Below are 22,436 nucleotides of genomic sequence, written 5' to 3'. Positions count from 1 at the left end.
CTCTGGGAACCGCATGAGTTATGTCTACTTTGGAATTCCAGTGGCTTATTTTCCATCCAAACCTCCCGAAACATTCTACAATCTAATGCTCAATTCATTTCGTTCTGTTCTTATAGAGACTGGGAGTCCAAACTTTTGTTGGTACAGGAAATCTTGGATGAGTGGCTGAAAGTTCAGGCTACCTGGCTTTATTTGGAGCCAATTTTTAGTTCTCCGGACATTATGGCTCAGATGCCTGAAGAAGGTAGACGATTCACCACTGTGGACAAAACATGGAAGGATATCATGAAACATGCTATTCAGGTAGTAACAATTCTCTTTGGAACAATTAATTATAACATGGGAATGATACGTTTTTTTGTTCATATCTTTGTTGTATGTATTCAATCAGTCAATTTATTATTACAGCCAAAGGCCAACACATAAATTAAACATTCAAATAAAACAAAGCTAAACAGAACCAACACAAGAAGATGTAGCAATATATTACAATTAATGATATAATCAATGGGTGACCAAGGTCTGCCTAGTTTTACAGACAGTATAACAAAACCTAGCTACCTTCAGAAAAACTGAATCGTACTGACCTGACAATAAAAATACATTGAGTATAGTCTAATGCTGGATTAAAAAACATGTAATAAAATTAATTATAAAAGATTATTAAAAAGATCTAAATTTTTTATTTATGTTTCTGGTGAATCCCCAATGCTGCTGCGCAGAATCTAGCCACCTGCACTGTGATCACCGCCTGCTCATCCTTAAGCAGCCACTGGAGATAAATACTTTCTGAACGACCAGGATACCTATCAATTATGGGGAGGATATGGTTTTTCTGAATAGCTCTATAGAAGGAACATCAAAGGAGTATGTGTCCAATGGTCTCCACCTCTCCTGAACCAGAGGAGCAGAGTCTTTCAGCCAATTGTGTCCTTTTATACTTGCCGTACAGGACGGCTGATGGACACGCATGGTACTGTGCAAGTGAGAATGCTTTCCGGTGGTTTACTGACTCCAACTGATTTAGATACCTGGCAGGTGTAACCATATATCTAATAGACTAGAGTCTGGAGCCAGAATTCTGTTATTCATGACTTTAAGTTAGGGCAGTACACATGAAAAAAGATGGTTGTCTCTTCTTCCTTTCCAAAGAGAGTGGGAAAATAAAAGGGGGCATAGGTTTGTATAAAAGGTGCGTGTATCTGTTTGGAAATTTTTACTACAATTTTAATATATTGCATCCTAGAGATAATGCAGTAGAACACTGAACATAGAGTAACAGTCTTGGGAGGGAACTGTAAATACAATAAAGAAGTAAATAAACAGCCTTTGTGCAGATATTTCTTTGTTTATTTAGCTAGACCAATATGTCACTCCACTCACAATTCACTGTACTGTTACCCCTGCTGTCCTTTGTTAAACTTCATTATCCTTAAATCTTAACCACCATCTGACCAAAGACTATCCATGTTTTGTGGCCATTGCTTTCCTTTCCAAACAGAACTGCTGAAAATGGTGGTGTGATCTCCTGCAATTTGAGAATAAGAAACAGACAAAAACCCTATAATAAATGGTTTTAAATCTCCAATGAAGTATAACCAAAGAATTGTCACCCTGAGATCTTCAAATAGAGAATTGTTTCTTTTTTAAATCCACATGTGACTGTCTTGGATTAAGTCACTGAATTGAATTAGATATGTAAAGGATTAGGCTGTTAGTCACAATGCTGTGCTGCTTTCTTTGGAGTAATCCCAAATGACTTATTTTCAAATGTGTGCTCATGGTGGGCTGTGAAGTATAGAAGTCTAGTGCTTTTGTTGAGTGTTCATGTAGTTGTCTGTACCAGTTAGTACTTCTGACATTTTCAAGTGAACAAAAAACACCTTTGTATTTCCTCCCAGAAGATGGCAGTATATGTTAAGAAATTATTACTCAATTTTATAGGCACTATATTTTCCTTCTCAGCATAAATTAAATCTCAGAACATGTGTTGATTTTTTTTGACTTCAAGTTGTGTTTTATAGCGACAACTAGAAACTGTAAACATATTTTTGGATTGCCCTGTATTTTACCCTAGATTTGAATATTTGTGTGTGTGTGTGTGTGGCTCAAATCAATGAGGATGAAATTGCTCTTTGATTTCATTGCTATTTTTGATAAACAAATGGTCCGCAGGATTGAACTTTTTCTGCATGGGAAGAAAAATCGAAGACATTATATTAAGAAAAAAAGCCCTAAGGATGAGAGCCTAGGGTAATTTGTAGCTTCTTTATGGATCAGCTAATCATGGCACACTAGAGCAATTATTTTTCTATCTTTGGCCCAGTATTACTATTTTGAAAAAAACCCATAACTCATGGCAGTCTCATTTAATCTTCAAATTTCATCAAGGTCGTAGATGATAAACAGTGGTATAATAGTCCAAGTGACTAAATAGGACGAAATGATATATCCGAATGCCAAGTTTTCATGTGAACTTTTGACAGAGTATAACAGTGATTTGAGCTAAACACAACCTAGATGCATAAAGTTGCCACCTGAGGGGGCTAATGCGGCTTCCTTTGAAAAACATTTTTTTCTACTAGAGGTTATAGACTAGAGCAGATATTTGCTCACTTCATATCTTGACACATATACTGATTTGTGTTTCCCAAATGCTAGTGTAAACCCCAACATTCATAAAATCCAAAACTTTCCTTGATCGCCCTTTATAATGCAAATTTGTATGTGTAAAAAGGAAGAACTGCTTTCAAAAATGTGTGCAGTACATTAGGCAAAATGCGTAAGAGACATACATTAGACAAGGCATGCAAAAATTCCATAGTGGAAAAAAAAGCATAACAAAATGTGTAGGCATTTTGTGTAGACTTTTAAAATGTTTTAAGTGGAAATAAACATTTTCAAAAATGATTTTGCCTGGAAAGAAACTCAGACAAACCCCAAATGAATAATGGAACAAGGCCAACCTTTATACACTAGCTGGAAGAGGGGGAAAAAAGCAATCTGGTGAAGAATCCTGACCGTACAAAATTGAAGTTGCAAAGAAAATGAAGTGCTAGGAAAGTATGGTGGAATCTGCTCACAGAGACTGTATCTACGAGAGACAGATGGAAAAATTACAGGGAAATAGATGAAGAACAAGGCCTCCCTTGCAGCAACCTGCAGATGGATGAATACATGTCAAGTGAGCAGTTTCAATTAAGGAAATGAGAAGCCAAAAAAGAAGCTGAAGTTGTCTGGGAATGTGGAGGATATGCTTAGGCTGCAAGTTTCCACCCAATATTTAGCTGTCAAATGATGCTGAATACAGAATATCCAGACGCTGTTCAGTGAATCTTCACATTTTGATTTTGACTCTTTAGTATTTATTGTTGAGCACCTTTATATCCCATGATATCTTCTCATGGTTTAATCAGAAGAAGGAAGGAGGGAAGGAGGGAGGGAGGGAGGGAGAGGAAGGAAGGAAGGAAGGAAGGAAGGAAGGAAGGAAGGAAGGAAGGAAGGAAGGAAGGATAATATATTTACAAAATGCATAGAAATTGAAAAATAGAATTGGCCAAACCAGTCTCAGAGCCTAACTAGCTGTTTCACAAAGGGGTTAAACACACTACAAGAAAAGATCTTAGAAAGCTTTTGTCATAAAAGTATCCTGGAAAATGGGAGAAAATTGAGCTGACTCATTTTAGTTTTAATGTTTTAGAGAAACATTAAGGCATTGCTCAGTTTTTAAATTGAGATAATGATAATGATAATGATAATATATATATACTTTGATATGAATGGTATATGATATGTGTCTTTCTCAGGACAAACGTGTTCTTACAGTAGTGATGATAGAGAAGATGCTGGAACGACTGAAGAAATGCAATGAGTTATTAGAATTAATTCTTAAGGGACTAAATGAGTATCTAGAAAAGAAACGCCTGTACTTCCCTAGATTCTTCTTCTTATCCAATGATGAACTCCTTGAGATTCTCTCAGAGACTAAAGATCCTACAAGGTATTGGACTATTTGATGCACATTTAGGATAGCTGTAATTCCTGTTGTACATAGTTTACATAATGACCGCACAATTTGTGGGTGAATGACTAAAAGTTAATATTATCCAGTAGTTATAGAAATACAGTAAAACCTTGTTTTTTGGATCCCAGTTAGCAAAAAAGAAAATCAGAATTAATTTATTTTGTGCAATCTATGCAAATTTGACATAAATTATATAAATAAAGTACATGTGTGTTAGGTAAATTCATCAACCCACCCCACTGATGTTGGGGTGGGTCTATCCCGGTAGTCCGTGATCAGTCTACCCCAGATTCGACACCTCAACTGTTGTGAGAGGACAGTTGTGGCTCCTTTGTCTGGTAGCTGGCTCGGGTGAGAGTGGGGCCGGATCGGTGGATTTGAGACATTTTCCGGACTTAATACTACTTTAACATCATCCTAGTACTAGTTGACCATCTAGCTGCTCATAACTGCCCTAAGCGGACATTGTTAATACATGGTTCGGTTGTGCTATTCTAGTGCGGACTTGTATGCCCTCAGGAGGGTTTCCCCTTCTTGGGTACGACCCGTCGCTCTTTCTTCTATCTCCCTTAAGGACGGGCCCAATTGTTGGGACCCTGAGAGGTGGTTGGGCATAGACAGGGACCGTTGGTGGAAACGTATTAAGAGGCCCCTGGTATGTTTTTTAGCCGGTTGTTTTACGGGGTTAGGGAGGGGGCGGAATGGTAGGGTTGGGAGGGATATGGGGTGTATTCTTTCAACCGGTTGTCAGTCTGGGCCAGAGATGGTTCCCGGCGAGACGGGGTTGGGGTTGGGGACTTCCGGTTTTCCCAGCAGTGGGGTGGGGTTTCAAATCCCCACGACGATTGGGAATGGCAGCAGGCGTTACACAGAGGGCCATATCAACATCTGGGATCACACCCCCGCTGTCTTCAAGTGGTGGTGCGCTCCGACCCTCCGGCTGGTACCCGTTTATCCAGGGGTGAGGGGGATCAGGCCCCTGAGCTCAGGCTGGTGTATTTTAATGCCAGATCCGTTGTGAACAAAGCTCCCCTTGTCTGTGATTTGATCGAGGAGGAACGCGCAGATCTGGCATGCATTACGGAAACCTGGTTGGGCTTGGAGGGAGGTCTCCCTCTGACTGAGCTTTGCCCTCCAGGTTTCTGTGTGCTTCACCGGCCGCGGGCTCAGGGCAGGGGCGGGGGTGTGGCGGTGGTTATACGGGAGACCTTATGTCCGCGGGAGACCATTGTCGTACAGGTGGGCGGGAGTGAGTCACTCCTCCTGAGGTGTGGCCCTGGGGCTCAGTTGGGCTTGTTGCTGACATACCTGGCACCCAGCTGTGTAGCAACAGCCCTGCCCGGGCTTCTCGACGCCCTTTCAGGGTTGGTGGTTGAGTTTCCCAGACTTATAGTTCTGGGCGACTTTATTTATTTATTTATTTATTTATTTATTTTAATTCCATTTATATCCTGCCCTTCTCCGAAGACTCAGGACTTCCTTCCCTGGGGGGGTCGTCAGAGTTGGCTTGGGAGTTCATGGCCTCCATGACGGCCATGGACCTGACCCAAATAATTCAGGGTCCGACTCATGGGGGGGTCACACTCTCGACCTACTTTTTCTATCTGGACAGTGGCTTGATGATCTGGGAGGGGGCTCACCAACGATTGTCCCCCCGTCATGGTCCGATCATCATCTCCTGTGGTTGGTCTTCCATTTTGCTACCCCTCGCTGCTGGGCTGCGGAACCGACCAGGTGGTTCCGCCCCAGGCACCTAATGGATCCAGAACGGTTCCAGACGGTGCTTGGGTCTATACCTATCTCCCTCACTCACACCCTGGCTGATGCCTTGGTGGATGCTTGGGAAAGGGCTGCCACCGAGGCGCTCGACCGTGTTGTACCCTTGCGACCCCTGATCCGGCGCAGATCCCGATGGGCCCCATGGTTTTCTGTGGAGCTCCGGGAGATGAAGCGTTGGAGACGGGGTCTGGAGAGCAGTTGGAGATCCAGCCGGTCTGAATCTGACCAATTGCGGTTGAGGACCGCTACGAGGTTTTACCTTGCGGCGATGAGGACAGTGAAGTCTAATTACTTCGCTGCCCTCATCACACCCGCAGATAATCGCCCGGCCGTCCTGTTTAGGGTGACCCACTCCTTTCTTAATCAGGAGGTGAGGGAGGAGCCCTTGCAGGGGTGGGCCGAGGAGTTTAGTCATCATCTTGTGGACAAGATCGCTCAGATTCGGGCCGGTCTGGATTCTGACTGGGCAGAGACTGACGGGGAGGAATCGAGCGGTCTTGAGAACGTCATTTGGAATGAATTCGATCCTGTGACCCTGGATGAAGTGGACAGGATCATGAGGAGACTGAGTTCCACCACGTGTTTATTGGACCCGTGCCCCTCCTGGCTGGTGTATGCAGCTTGGGAGGAGACACAAGGCTGGTTCCAGGCCGTAATAACTGCTTCTTTGAGGGAGGGTATCTTTCCCGCCGCCTTGAAGGAGGCGGTGGTGAGGCCCCTCCTCAAGAAGCCTGCTCTGGACCCGACTATTTTAAACAACTATCGTCCGGTCTCCAACCTTCGTTTTTTAGCGAAGGTTGTTGACAGCGTGGTGGCGCATCAGCTTCCTTTGTTCCTGGAGGAAACTGATTATCTAGACCCTTACCAATCGGGCTTTAGGCCTGGGTACAGCACGGAGACGGCATTGGTCGCGCTGGTGAATGATCTCTGGTGGGCTCAGGACAGGGGTTGTTCCTCTGTCCTAGTCCTGTTAGATCTCTCAGCGGCTTTTGATACCATCGACCATGGTATCCTACTGTGACGTCTTAGGGGGTTGGGAGTGGGGGGCACTGTTTTACAGTGGTTCTCTTCCTACCTCCTGGGCCACTCACAGTCAGTGTTGACGGGAGGGCAGAGGTCCGCCCCGAGGCCTCTCATTTGTGGAGTCCCTCAGGGGTCGGTCCTCTCCTCTTGTTCAATATCTATATGAAGCCGCTGGGAGAGCTCATTTGTGGTTTCAGGGTGGGGTATCATTAGTATGCTGATGACACCCAGATTTTTCTTTCCACCCCAAACCAACCCAGTGATGCCCTCGACGTGATGTCCCGTTGCCTAGAGGCGGTCCGGGTTTGGATGGGGAGAAACAGGCTTCGACTCAATCCCACCAAGACTAAGTGGCTGTGCATACCGGCATCTCGGATGAACCAGTTTTGTCCATCGTTAACTATGGGGGGTGAGGTGTTACCCCCCGTTGATAGGGCTCACAACTTGGGTGTCCTCCTGGATTCACGGCTCAGTTTGGAAGATCATATAGGAGCCATGACCAGGGGGGCTTTTGCCCAGGTCCGCCTGGTGCACCAGTTGTGGCCCTATCTGGACCGAGATGCCCTACGCACAGTCACTCATGCGCTCGTGACCTCCCGGTTAGACTACTGCAACGCTCTCTACATGGGGCTGCCCTTGAGGACCACTCGGAAGCTTCAGCTGGTGCAGAATGCAGCCGTGCGAGTTGTGATGGGAGTCTCCCGATACTCCCGTGTAACACCTCTCCTCCGCAAGCTGCATTGGCTTCCAGTTGCCCTCCGGGTGAGATTCAAGGTGCTGGTGATGACCTATAAAGCCCTAAATGGCATGGGTCTGGATTATCTTAGGGAGCACCTGCTGCCAGCATCAATTTCCCATCGTCCTGTGCGCTCCCATAGGGAGGGCCTCCTTAGGGTGCCGCCGGTCAGTGAGTGCCGGCGGGTGATCCCCAGGGGAAGGGCGTTCTCTGTGGGTGCGCCTGCCCTATGGAATGATCTGCCTGTGGATCTCCGGACTGCCCCCGACCTTCGTTCGTTTCGCCGGGACCTAAAACCCTGGTTATTTGATTTATCTGGCCTGGACTGAGGGGTTTTAAATTTTTAACTTTTTGGGCTATTAATTGTTATTTAATTTTATTTTAACTCCATTTTAACTTATATTGTTTTTTAACTTTCCCCTGTAAACCTCCCTGAGTCCTTCAGGAATAGGGCGGTATATAAAACCAATTAAATAAATAAATTAATTAAATAAATATATAATGGACATTCGGCTTTATCAGACACCCTTCTCTCAAACTGATGTTTTACGGATATGGTTATAATTCATCTTATTAAACAGGTACAAAAACTTTGTTTCCATCAACTTATTCCTCATAGTGAATCTGTAGGGAAGAGGTCATGTTGGTTCTTTTTTTATATAATGCTGCAAACATGTGAACTTAATCTCATTGTCAACAATTGTGGTCCAAGCTTGAATCATCTCCCATCTTGAGTATTTCAATCTTTTTTGGGTCTTCTATTACAATATTTTTCTTTAGTTTTTGCCATTTAAACCCAGTTCTCTCCTGCTAAGACAATTCATTGTCCTTCTCTGTTAGGCAAAATACATTTGAAGAGAATATTTGTAGCTCAGGGTTGAACTGTGGGGATGCTCTCTAAGTTTGGTTGTTTTCTTGCAGTTATTTCATTGCCAAACTAGGTAACACCATCAGTGCTAGAAGGCAGTTTGCTTTCATTTTATATAGCAATGGCTTGGTGGGAGAGGCCTTGGTGGTCCTTGACAGTTGTTTACTGTTAGCTTATTTGGCTAAGTTGGTTCCTTGAATTCATGTTTCCTTCTTGATTATTGGTCTAGTGTTAATCTTGGTGTTAATCTCTGCTCATCTGGATGAGAGCAGGGTCACCAAGATCACTCCCACCAGCATGGACAGGAAAAGCTATATAAATTGAGAGTAAACCTCATTCCTTACTAGCACTGATAGTTTGTAACAAAATGTCTGCAAGAAAACAACCGTTCTCAGAAAGCACGAAAGACGCCCCCCCACAATAAGACATCTGATTTGGCCTTAAAGCGCTCTAAAATGCAAGAAGGGCAATATTTTCAGCCTTAGGTATTCCATTGTTTCTGGCCATGCTCCCTAAAATATTTTTAAAAGTAAAAGCACGCTCCCTCTTAGCAAAAGGTTTGTCTATTCTTATTTTATGGCTTAGTCATCAAGATACATTGAAGGGGCATGCCATGCCTGGTGCATTCAACATCCTTGTTGGAAATCTAGTAAGATGATTTCTTAGCAGAATCTTTTTCCACGTTAGCAACGCTTTGGAGATGATTTTAAACAAAAATACGGTTTTTAATATACTGTAGGTGTCTTTTGTCAGTTTGTTTGAGAATGAAATATCTAAATAAAAAACATCCTGCCTGTGGTTAGAACTTACTTCTCTGACTCATACAGATAGCATTATTAATCCAAACATTCTGGGCATAAAGTGTGTTTTGTTGAAAGAAGTTAGAGCTTGCATGGCTCCACGTTTATTTCTTAATCCCCTCTTTGATTTCTTCAGAGTAAAGCCTCACTTGAAAAAGTGTTTTGAAGGAATTGCTAGTGTTGAGTTTACCGAAGTCCTGGATATTACACACATGAAAAGCAGTGAAGGGGAAGTTGTGGAGCTTATCAACACAATATCAACAGCTAAAGCGAGAGGCCAAGTGGAAAAGTGGTTAGTTGAATTGGAATCAAGTATGATCAATTCCATCCACAAGGTAACAAATTACAATTTGTTTAAGGTCATTATCTAGGCTATTATAGGAAAGTAAGCAGATTATCTCTCAAAATCCAAACCAGGCATGATATAAATGATGTAAAAATAAGCAACACAGGAAGATTTTAAAATTGCTCTCCCCTCTTAAATTGCTATTCCACTAGGATTGGCTGCATGAATCGGGAATCTGGTGCACCTGAAGTCTTTCCTTCTTGCTATTGCTATGACAAATAGCTCTTTGCTATGATTAGCCTTTCATAGGCAATAATGGAAATCCCCCTTCTAGGGCTGAAACAGCTTCAGTGGAGGTGGGATTTAGTTAGGATCACAGCAGAGAAGAAAGAGTTAGGATCTCTGTCCTCAATCTGCTGCTGTTCTCCCATCCTTCCATTGCAGTATCTGCAGTATCTAAAACTGTACAGTAATCACTTATATACAACAAATAGTCTGCCTGGTTTGGTCTTGTTTAGGACATAATTTGACTCAGTATTAAAAATGACATGTGGGTCAGGTAAAATGACCTGCAATAGTTTGCATATGCGAATTGTAAGCTGAACTACTGGTCAGGTTTCTATTCTGCCAGATGTTTTGTATTTTAGTTGTAAGATTTCTTCTAAACGTGCAAATGCTCCTGTTATATTTATGAGGAATAGTAATGTAACAATAGTTGGCAACTTCAATGCATTGGTACAAAATATTGCATTCTATCAATACCGTAGACATATGCAATAGATCAATACCTGTACAGGTAGTCCTCAACTTAATACCACAATTGAGCCCAAAATTTATGTTGCTAAGTGAGACATTTGTTAAGCAAATTTTGCTCCATTTTACGACCTTTCCTGCCACAGCCGTTAAGGGAATCATTGCCGTTGTTAAGTTAGTAACACGGTTGTTAAGTAAGTCTGGCGTCCCCAGTGACTTTGCTTGTCAGTAGTTCGCAAAAGCTGGTTACATGTCCCCAGGACACTGCAACCTTCATAAATATGAATCAGTTGCTCAATAAATATAAATTGTTGGGTACTTTAATTGCTAGATATTTGTCCAGTTATGAATGGAATAAATAAGATGAACTCAAAGCTGCAAAAATCAGAATGTATGGATGGGATTTAACAATTTGGTAGGCTTCATGCATCATTGTTTTGAGTACTTTAGTTGATGTACATTTTCATCCAGGCTTAAACAAGGAACCCAGAATAAAAATGGTTTCGTAACAAAAGTAGTCTAATGTCACATTTGTCTTTTTAAGACAAACTCGACATCTTGTGCCCCGATGGGTCATCGTTTCAAAGATGTTTCCTCACCAGATTCCTCAGTGCTTTCAAATGTGTGATTCTTGTAATGCTTGATCATTTTTCTTTTATTCTTTCTGCAGCTGTCTCTGCCTCTCTCTCCCTCCCTCCCTCCCTCCTTTTCAGCATTTAATCATTTCCTGTCTGTATTTTTTTTTCTTCCTTGCAGGAATTCTAAGGCAAACAACTAGAAAACAGTTCCTATCAATGTAATGGTGATTCATTAAGGCTCAAGGCTCCCTTTCTGCCTCCACTGAAAAACTTTTCTTTGGGGGCAAAAACCAAAGCAATGTCTCAGCAACTCCTGTGGATCACACCGAGGAAGCTGAGGAGAGCTGCTGGGAAGGCTTCTTTAGAGAAAACATCGTTTTCCCCTGAGGGCATTATTAGTACCTGCAGAGATCCTGCCTCAATAGGAATAGAAGATTCAGACAGGCCAGTTCGTCAGTGTCCAAAGTGAGAGGGTCTGAAGAGGGGCACCAGAGTAATAAAGAGAACAAAAGCCACACAGTCTCACAAACGCAGCCACTGCCAATTTCCCATCTGCTACTATTTTATGCCCAAAGAGAACTGAAAATGATGATGACTGCTGTTTGTCTCTTGACAACCAGAGGGCAAAAAAACAGGGTTTATTGATACTGTTGATGCTAATAGCCGCTGCCGTTATTCTGTTGCTTCTCGGGGAGCACGTGTTCGTGATTTTGTATGGTTTCCAAAAATCTAGTCCTTTTTCAGTTATTCTTTTGCGCCCCCCCCCCCCCGCGGAAATAATTAATAGACCTTTTCAATCCAGCCCTTAAATGAAAGAAATTCTTTTTTGTTTGTTTTAAATGCAAAGTAGAATTAATTCTCAGTTCCCTCCAGAGCAAGGGAAAAATGGATTGGATTCCCTCTCTGACACTTCTAATTCTCTTCTCTTCTTCCCAAACCTAAAAAAATGTCATGGTCAAAGAATCCTATATTTTCCAAGCAGCTCAGTTGTCTTCAGTATTCTAACCTCATGATATGTCCTCTTAAGGTTCAGAGAGCCACCTGATCCTAGCATAGTCCCATTTTGAAATACTTTAACAGAGTTCAAGCAAAGAAAAAAAATCATCCCAACAAGGATCTAACTTCTCACCACAAAGAGCCTGTAGACTTTCCAAGTTTACATGGTCTAAGAAAAAAAGACGTATCCTAAATCATAAGATCACTTTGGTATCATTCAAATCTATTTTACTCAATCTACCAGAGCCAGTTGCCAGCAACTTGGTCTTTGTAGGTTCTTCAATGGGAAGAAGACTACTTTACCCTCAAAACCAGATCAATCAATAATAATTATAATTAGTACAGGAAACCACATAATATTTACCAGCCTGTCTCAATAGTGATATTTCCCTTCCCCATTCTCTTGATTAGTTATAAGTTGAGAATTCATCAAACGAACCATAAATCCTCTAATTCACATTTAAGCAATAGAATCATTCCCAGATTTATTTTCAAAGATCTAACTCAATATATTTTGTGGTTTGTTTTTTTTAAAAAGGACAGGAATAGCAGGTTTATTTAGATTGAAATACGTCAACCATTCGTGTAATAACAAGGATGATGATAGAAACATTACAGTCAATCAAAGAGCCTCTACACTCGTCAGATCTGCCAGAAACCTATTTGCATGTACCAGCTGCTATAATACATTGGTGGTTTTCATGCCTCAACATTTTCAGTTGTGGTAATTATCCTTTGTGCTGGTCTCAGCTCTTAGTATTTTTTTTCATGCTAATGATGACAGTATTAGAGCATCTGAGATTAAAAGGCATCTGTGTATACCCATATTTGCACACACTCACCCTTTTCCCAAGGCAAAACCAGGTCTTGACTTGCCATTAGACATGTGAATTCCCAATGAATTACAAGAAAAGTTTATTTCATCTAATTCAGTCATTGAAGCCTTTGGGTGCATAGATAGATGCAAAACAAGACATCAAATCTCTGTTGTCAGAGATAATTCCAAAGATTCAGCCTCTAGTTTGATTGTAAAGACAGGGGAAAAGTGGATGCTTCGTGAACTGAGGACAGAATTAGAACCTCATCATTTTTTTACATCAGCATCCTGTCTTGAACCAGATTACACTCTTGCCCTTGCAGTGATTCCCTGCTTTATATCAGCAGATGAATATTCAAAAGATCAGTTGCAGGATTTCTTTCTGTTCCCAAATCTCAGAAAAATGGAGTTTCAAACTATCCGTCCTTAAAACTAATTTGGGTTCTGATCTTCAGTCTTTTTCATGGTTTTGAGAGATTCACAAGCAATCCAATCTTCCCAGCAGTCATTCCTGATATGGTCTCAGAAAGTCCAGTGCCTTTCCTTATTTCAAAGCTCTCAGTACAATCTCCATTCACAATCACTTTGGCTGTTAGTTTATTGTATATTGTTTTTACCATATTTATAAAATTCTGTCCAAAGTCCATTATTTGTAATTGATGAATCATAAATTGCCATGAAAGATTATCAAATGCCTTTTGAGCATCTAAAAATATTAATGCCATTTGTTTCCCTGGATGTAGCTTGTATATATTCCAATACATCTATTATCACTCTTAAATTATTTTTAATTTGTCTCTTTGGTAAAAAGCCATTTTGATCCGGGTGTATAAATTCAACCAAATATTTTTTTCAATCTCTCCGCCATTCTTAAAATTTAGTATCTGTATGTGAAAGTAATTAAAATTTTGTGTTCTCCTTTGAATAAGAGTGTTGTTCTGCCCTAACACTCGGGCATAAAACTTTAAAATGCCAAAAGTTGAGGCTTATTCAGTGTGACCTCAACTTCAGTTTGTAGTCTAATGCTCCTTTTTTGTGATTTACAAGACAGCTTCCTATAGACATCTTCCATTTCTATCAGGAATGAAAATATTGAACGTTTCTATCAATGGAAGCAGACTTTTACAGCAAGTGTTTTCTGCTCATTAACATTCCATTTGGCTTTTTTTTTTAAATGTGGTCTTTGAGCCTCAGATGGAGTTAGCTACTCATGTCTGACCCATCTAAGCAGTGATTGGGTTTGTTCCATTCAGCCTCATTTACACAGAACTCTGAAACACAAGTATCTAGTGTTTAGTTGCTTCAAACTTGGTGTAAAGGTGGCATTCACCCTTCTAATCCTGACATGTCTGGGGAAGAAAAATATCTTTGTTGTATTATTGGCAAACCGCAGGGCTCTGAGGCTCAGAATGGACTTCCGGAAGGGGCATCCATGCACTTCCTGTGGGCCATTCTGGGCCTTGTGAAAAAGGGCTAAACCTTCAACTGGTTCGCCGAAGTCAACAAAAAATTAGCTACTGGTTCTGCCAAACCAGTGCGAACCGGATGAATCCCACCACTGGTCCAAGGGTGAACCAGAATTCAGTTTCCCAGTTTCAAGATCAGAACCTTAGCAACTACACCAAATTGGCTCTCTTGAGATGGTATTAAAAGCAATATTAGTTATGATAGCAAAAAAAAAAATGAAGAGGAGGAGGAGAGGAGGAGGAGGAGAAGGAAGAGGAAAGAAAGCTTTCTAAATATTCTTATAAAGCATGTTTTTAAATTAACGAAAAAAACTAAATTGGTACATTAAGATGAATCAAGGTGACATTGAAAGCTCTTATCTGACATTTCTCTCTACGGATTTTCATTTTTATAAAAAAAAGTTTTTAGATGCCATCTCTGAAAATCATTTCAATTTTAATTTATTCTGTTTATGACTTTTCAGGAAGAACACATTTTTATTTTTTAAGTCATGTTTACTTTCCATCTCTTTGATCTCTCTATATTTTATTTATTAATGATTCTAAAATCTATAACCAAGAATTTTCTTCTTTTTAATTAATTTCAGTATCATACATAGTCTATTACTTTTTGCATGAACTGGGTAAACAAAAACTTAGTATGAAAGATAAAGTATCATAGTCAATGAAAGAACAACAGGTTTTTTTGTAGATTCTGTGACAGTTTTTCATATTGTGTACAATCTGATAAAAGTGGTAGATGGACTTTTTTCGCTGTGAATTTGTTTTTTTATTTATTTATTTAAGTTCACTTACTATATTGGCTGATCACATTTTTTCTTTCTTCTTTCCTATTGTAATTTCCCATAGCATGAATTTGAAACATATGCATTTTTATGCTTTTTGTGCCAGTTGAGGATAGACCAAATCTACAAAGAATTCTTTCAACATGTCTTATTTTATTCCTTTCAAAGCCAAGAAAGTTAAGTTTTCTAGAATTCAGTTATTTAGAATTGGTTTGTGGCTGTGAAACTTGGAATTGCAAAACATTCAGTTTTTTATTTGAATGAATAGTTCGTATTCTAGCAGAAGAAGCATTTTCAGTATGATCATACTGGTTAAAAATTCATGTAACTGTTCTAATATACGAAGGGCTGAGTCACAAGGGGTTTCTGTTCTGTTTAGTGTTCATGGAGAGTCATGCAACTTGCATTTCTCTATATACAGTATGTTGAGCTCTAACTAATATAGTGTCTGATGCTCATTGGAGCTGGTGGAGTAAGGTTATACAGGCAGAACGAAAAGGTCATGACAAAAGATATTTGGAGTCTGCTTTCTAGTTTACTTAGCAAGGCTTTCATTTTTTGTATTTCCAGGTGATTGGTTCTGCAATAGATGCTTATCCAAAATCTCTCCGTATAAACTGGGTAAGGGAATGGCCCGGACAGACAGTTCTTTGTGTATCCCAGACTTTTTGGACTCTTGAAGTGCAAACAGCTATTAAAAATGGCCAGCAGGTAGGAATGTTTCAACAGTATGTGAAGCGTTTAATAATTCCATCTTCTTTAGAAGATATGAATAACCAGTTTGGACAACCTGTATAATTGGTAATATGACAGTGTCTGAACCAGTAGATAATGTATGAAATAATTTGCACAGCTCTTTTCCCAATTTGTACCTTCATAAATGCAAAAGAAAAGTTGAAAGGTAAAAATACTCCAAGTTATTAATACAACTACTGTAGTCAGATAGTAAAACATAATGTTTTCTTTATTGGTAATGTTTCCCTACATGTTGGTGAACTCTCCTTCTCTCCTCTCCTCTCCTCTCCTCTCCTCTCCTCTCCTCTCCTCTCCTCTCCTCTCCTCTCCTCTCCTCTCCTCTCCTCTCCTCTCCTCCCCTCCCCTCCCCTCCCCTCCCCTCCCCTTCCCTCCTCCTCTCCTCTCCTCTCCCCTCCTCCTGCCCCGTCCCCTGGCCCTGCTCCTGCTCCTGCTCTTTCTGATCTCACATGAACAAAGGATGCTATTTTGCAAATGTCATGTGTGATATTTTCTAAAATGTCCTTATGTTACTTGTCTTCAGTAGAAGCAAAACATCTTGTGGCGTGAAAAAAAATATTGAATTTGTTATTGTATAATACTATAAAATGATAAAATGTGGTTCACTAGGTCCAGTCTTTGAAAAATACTTTATATCTGTACGGATAATGTTTCCAAGCCCTGTTTTTCTTTATTAAAAGAGAAATATTGGATTGCATCTAAACTAAGATAAAAAGGAGTGTGCCCAGAATAAATTAATTGTATTTAGTTAAAATTACTGTAACAAGTCAGTTAGGATTTAAGTCCCACTTGTTTCAATGAGAACCACATTCAGTTTATTACGGTGGTAAATTTAACCACTGTAATTTTAATAAAAAATTGCTGACAGGGCTTCAGATATTTGTAGTATCTCTCCCCCCACTCCCCTGACACACAGACACTTCCCCACTCCTTCGTTTCCGTCAGTGGAAAATTTCACTGGCATTTTTTATTGCCTGGGGTCTGGCTTTCTCTTACTACAGAAGTGAAATTTAAAAACTGTGTAGCTGTAGCAAGGGAAAGTCAGTATAAAGGAATACTTCTAGCAAAGCTATTGACTAATCAGCAGAGGCCTCAATTTACTTCCCATGCGGAGTTGAAGCTAACAATGCCTTAAGAGCAGATGTTTGAAGAGCAGAAAATCCCATTGCTTCTAAAGAATGTCATTTGGTTGCTCTGTGTAGGGCTGACTAGCTTCAGAAGATGCTTGACATTGATGGCAAGGCTTATTGCTTCTTTTCATTTACAGAGAGAGGTAAATCTGGAGTAGAGTAAATTATTTCATTAGTTTCAGTGGAAGAGAAATTGGGAAAATTGGATGAGAAAAAGCAACCAAAGGGAGGACACAGCTACACAGCTAAATTTCCTTCCCTTTTGGCAGAAAACCTGTAGGGCACATGAATTTTGGAGTTTCCATACAGATTTCTCTGAGAAAGGAAGTAGGATTGCCCTTCCTATGACAAATGCCTAATTTATCCCCCTTGATTTCAGTGGGATAAAGTTTGGACTGAAGGTCTTGTCATAGAAATAAAAATCCTGTGTCTGACTGATTATTTTGTTCCCCTTTGGCACCAATAAATAAATAAATAAATAAAAATCTACAGTACTCTGAGGAACGCTATGAAATAATTCAAGTGGTGGACTGGGAAACAGGTGAAGATGGATGGAAATCAGCTACCATCACTTTTCTCCCTTCTGATGGCAGACACCTTCATAAAAACCTTTCTTTTGTAGAAGAACTCCTTGAACCGATGTAGGCATGTAATGTATGTATGTATGTATTTAAAAGAAGACAAATTTGAAATGTGCCAGTGAACAATTGCTTGTCAAGATGACGGCAGTAGAAAGGCGAAATCGCTTCTAAAAGCAGCAGTTAGCAGAGCTGTAGACATTGATGTTGATGTCTGGAGCTAATTCACTTCTCTCTGGTTTTTCCTTTTCACTCAGGCCCTTGAGAATTACCTGACCCAGTGCAATGAGCAGATTGACGGCATTGTCAGCTTGGTGCGCGGAAAGTTGTCAAAACAGAATCGAGTGACCCTTGGAGCACTTGTGGTCCTGGATGTTCATGCTAGGGATGTGCTTGTGTCTCTTGTAAGCAAGTGTGTCAGTGATGACAGCGACTTTGAATGGTTAAGTCAGCTGAGATACTATTGGCAGGTAAGGGTTGTCTCTGTGAATCCTATTAGGAGATTATTTCTGCACTCAGCTTTTCTATTGGGACTCATTGCTGACATAAGAGGAAAAATACACTAATAAGAGCCATTTTTTTGCTGATGACAAAGGATTTTACCCCTCCTTCTGCATGATGTGAAGTAAAGATATCTAATAGCCATATGTATACCATTTATAATTAAAATGACTTTTTCATGCCCACAATCCCTACATACTTGCTGAATTTGCAGGAGACTTATAGATAAAACTTTCTGTCAAAGGCCATAATTGAGTTTCCCTGAAATTGTTGGATAAGTCCTGCTTTCATTGTTTTAAAGGAATCATAATTCTTTGAGCTAAGTGGCCTTAATCTGACTTTTGTTAGATTCACACTATTGAGAACCTATATCTATTATATGGAATACAGTATTAGCAGGAAGTTACCTCAGATAGGCCTTTTTTTCCAATGCAAAATGCCTCAGACATAATATCATGCATTTTCCAAAATGCTAAGATAGCTTAGTTGACACTTTTTCTGTTAACTGAATGTGACACAGTGAATAGTGAAAATGACCGATCGTGTTAGATACGATGTACTGACTTCTAAAAGTATTAAATAATCATTTAATGTTTCTAATGTTAATATTTGTTTGGTAAGGATCTTCTAAAATAATTTGAACATACTAATATAGTAGACGTAGAGGATATAGTACAGAATTAATGAAGCAGCAGAAGTAGGATAGTCATCTCAGGTGTCTACCTTACCTGAGGAATGGGTGTGGTATGCCAGCTTCCAAACAGAGACATTTTTTAGATTTCTTTTACAAATCATCCTCAACAATTATTTTCCCCCATAAATGTGTTTTAATACATTGTTTTTATTCTTTTTTTTAAATCCAGATTTTTACTCCGTTGTTTATTTTATGAGTTTTGGGGTTTGTACACTTGTTCAGGATGCTTTGAAATGAGAAGTGGTAGAAAAACACCTTTCCTGGAAATATATATTCACACTAGAGTTATGATTTGTCTTAGTGCACATGCAAATAACTGCTTGAAAAGAGTGTTTTTCATCAAAACCACAGTAGAGGAGGCAGTATTAATTATCCCAGCCTGCTATTGTAAGCTTCTGTATGTGTTAAATAAAAATGTCAATGTAGTTTGGGTTTTATATGAATTATACCGATCATATATCTGCTTCCTACTTTCATGTAATCAGTGGTATTGATTTTTATAGCCTGGATTATCTGAAGATTACTTGATAGGGTTACTTGATCTTGTGTGAACCTACCTGTTCTATAAATCTACTTTGGAATTCAAAGTAGATTTAGAGTGTGTCACCAGCTTCTTTATTTTCCAATAAAAGTCAATCGGCATGATGGCTCAGTGGTTAAGATGTTGAGCTTGTCAGTTGGAAAGCCGACAGGAAGCCTGTGTTCTGTTCCAGCCTACAACCGGCCCTGCAGAAATGTCAGGGACAACCCCTTTGTTATATTCAAGAGGCTGGAATTAAGCCAACCAAATTTATTTGCAAAAATTAAATGAAACAGTTCAAAACAGAGTAAAACAAATACAGACCGAGACTATATCAGAAGCTCTTCAAACGGTTGCTTTCAGCAACCAGCACGTCCCACACATTCCCCTTTTAAACAACAGTCTCAGGGCATGGCTTCTCTTTGCCTCCTCCCGAGGTGCCTCATTGCTTTTCTTTGTTCACTTCTGCTTGTCTGCCTCCTGCTTTGAGCGTCCCTGAACAAAGCCAGCTGTGGATCGTCTTCGTCCAATCTTTCAGGCTCACACAGCTGGGTCTGAGGAGGAACAAGACGGGAGGGGCCTGGCTGAGAGCTCTGCGATGCATCTGCAACCAAAGGCTCTCCAAACCCCTCCTCCTCCTCCTCTTCAGAATTGTCCAATTCAGCTGCCGAAACCACAGGCTGACACTGAATCACAACAGCCTGGGTTTGAAATCTGAGCACTGCACAATGAGGTGTCCCCCTGTTACTGCATTCCATATTTTCATGCAGGCCACAAGTTAACAGAGGGTGGCACTGTGGTTCAGCAGTTAAGACACTGGGCTTTTTGGCTGGAAAGACAGCAGGCCAGGTTTGAGACCTGTGCGCCTCATGACGGAGTGAACTCCCGTTACTTGCTCCAGCTCCTGCCCACCTAGCAGTGAAAGCATGCAATTGTGAATAGATGAATAAGTTCCACTTCAGTGGGAAGGCAACAGCACTCCGTGGCATCATGCTGGCCACATGACCGTGAAAATGTCTTCAGACAGCGCTGGCTCAATGGCCCTGAGCGCCGCTTCTTATAATCAGCAGGGACTCTTTACCTTTTACCTTACATGAAGATGGAAACAGAGATGTTTCAAGGCAAACTCCCTCAGCTGAGAATCAGAGATGAGCACTGCCCTCTTGAGTCACTTACAATTGGAAAGGGGAAACCTTTAAACTTTTAAAAGTTAATCATTTTCCATGCTGGTTAACCTGATTAAGTGAGAGTTAATATTTTCTTCCAGCGTATACGTTCAATATATACATTCTTATGTATATTTTTTAAGTAAAAAGGTGATTGTCTTTTTAAGGTTTTAAATGTGCAGTCACCGGAAAGGTGGATTCTAACACAATGTCAATTTATTGTTTCCATCTGGTCCTCTGACACCATGAACAACAGTCGGTCTCCCCAAAGGGACCGGCTTTCACATAGATTCCTATAAAAATAGTAAAAATTGCTTCAAAGATAAAATAGAAGCGAGAGGGTGCCTAACCATAACTAAACAGCCGATCCAGATGTTGCCCGTTTTCTTTCCATGCATGTTCTGAAATCCAAGAACTTTCTCAATTAGGAAACTTATACATAGCTAAACCTGATTAATTAATGAAAAAAGAACCAAGGGGATAAATTACAGTGTGATCATCTGGGCATCCTATTGCAAGCTCTGGCCCCTTTTGAACTGCATCTTGATGTCACATGTGCATATGAAAGGGGTGGAGCATACTGGTACAACTAAGCTTTCATCATTTTAAGGAAAGCCTCCATTGGTGTAGATATTTCTCTTACCCTCCCTACTTTCTATTTCCCCAAATACAGCTGTTGTTTTTTCTGTTCAAACTAAGATGTTGGGGGGAGGTTATTCAGAGAGGTCTAACCTCTGACCAGTAGGATAATTCAAACCAAATCAAACCAAACACTCCCAAAGCCTTCCCCCAAAGTTCTGTTCCAAATTTGGAGAAGCCACCCAAGAAGAGATTGAAGTTGAGAAAGCACCAGATCTGATTCGGATGGCCCTGAGAGTACAAATAAATCCCCAAGTGGCGTCAATGCCTCTCAGAGAGCTAATGAGGAACCTTCAGAGAACTAATGACCAGATGACTGCAAAGACTATAAATCTTTCCATTCCCCACCCTTCAGTCAGAACTGAAGAAGCTTCTTGGATGAGAAGTGAAATGTTTTCAAGGAAACCCCCCCCCCCCAAGAAAGTCCAGTTGCCTTTTGAAAAGCAGCTTTGGGACATGTAAAATAATTGTTTCTAATATTAGGTGTACTGCAAGCCTTCTTTATTTCTATTTATCTTAAGTCTTTTTATATGTATATTTCATATCTTCCATTAGGAAGGGCATCTAGAAACAAAGATGATAAATGCTGAGTTACGGTATGGATATGAATATCTTGGCAATACTCCAAGATTGGTTATTACTCCACTTACAGATAGATGCTACAGGTAACTCCCTTTATAAGTTAAAAGAGTTATTGGCCTTGAACATTGTCCCAATGAATTTAAAAATGGCTGCATGTTTTCCTTACTTGTTTCCTTAAATATAAATATGGACATTCTGAATAGCAGTTATGTTCAGGTTTTAATTTCACAGGTGTAAGAGTTAATGTTTAAAAGCTGAAATCTAAAATATATTTCTGTTCCAGAAGAAAGCCAGGCTACTTTTATGAGTCACTGACAGGCCCTGCATTGATGTTTCTGCACTTTCCAAAGTGGTTCTGCCCCTTTCCAAGTGGATCTGAAGCGCTTTACAGCTCTAATACGTTGCATTTATTTCTTCCTCCAGTTTTTGCAACAACCATTCTGTGTTACAGATAGGTGGTCAGTGAGCTTCCATAAAGATGGACTTGCACATCATAGCCAGATCCAAAGTTAGAAAGGTGGAAACAGAAAGAACTGTGGTGAATAAAACCTTAGCTGCAGGAGTTGCCATTGTTCTCCATAGCAATTTTTCTTCTTTCTGTCTTTTCAGAACTTTGTTTGGTGCTCTTCACCTTCATCTTGGTGGTGCCCCAGAAGGGCCTGCTGGAACTGGAAAAACTGAAACGACCAAGGATTTAGCAAAGGCTGTTGCCAAGCAATGCGTGGTTTTCAATTGCTCCGATGGATTGGATTATCTTGCTCTGGGGAAATTCTTCAAGGTGGGAATGAAAGAATAGGATTGAAGATGGAATGCTGAGAATCAAAACATGCGTATCAAAGTGCTTGAACAAGAGCTTAGGCAATCCAGCTTATTTATTTATTTATTTATTTTTATTGGATTGCTAATGCCATCCACCTCAAGGCGATTAGGTATACGTTGCTTTGCATGGGACAGGGTTCTAG

The 22,436-nt window shown here is 40.4% G+C and overlaps 1 protein-coding gene across 1 annotated transcript in view; it reads left to right on the top strand.

Moving 5' to 3' along the window:
- Positions 1-22,436, top strand: part of DNAH7 (dynein axonemal heavy chain 7) — a gene marked incomplete at its 5' end in the record, with an annotated part of 161,030 nt that overhangs the window by 49,875 nt on the left and 88,719 nt on the right. Inside the window, 7 exons of the mRNA XM_081341004.1 lie at positions 117-303; positions 3,807-4,000; positions 9,367-9,565; positions 15,482-15,622; positions 17,630-17,842; positions 21,448-21,557; positions 22,084-22,252. Of these exons, the coding sequence (XP_081197130.1) occupies positions 117-303; positions 3,807-4,000; positions 9,367-9,565; positions 15,482-15,622; positions 17,630-17,842; positions 21,448-21,557; positions 22,084-22,252 (1,213 nt within the window). The remainder of the gene's footprint in view (positions 1-116; positions 304-3,806; positions 4,001-9,366; positions 9,566-15,481; positions 15,623-17,629; positions 17,843-21,447; positions 21,558-22,083; positions 22,253-22,436) is intronic.

Source organism: Vipera berus, assembly GCF_964194415.1.
Source record: "Vipera berus genome assembly, chromosome: 1".
In the NCBI taxonomy this organism is placed as follows: Eukaryota; Metazoa; Chordata; class Lepidosauria; order Squamata; family Viperidae; genus Vipera; species Vipera berus.
This window is presented reverse-complemented; position numbering and strand designations above follow the sequence as displayed.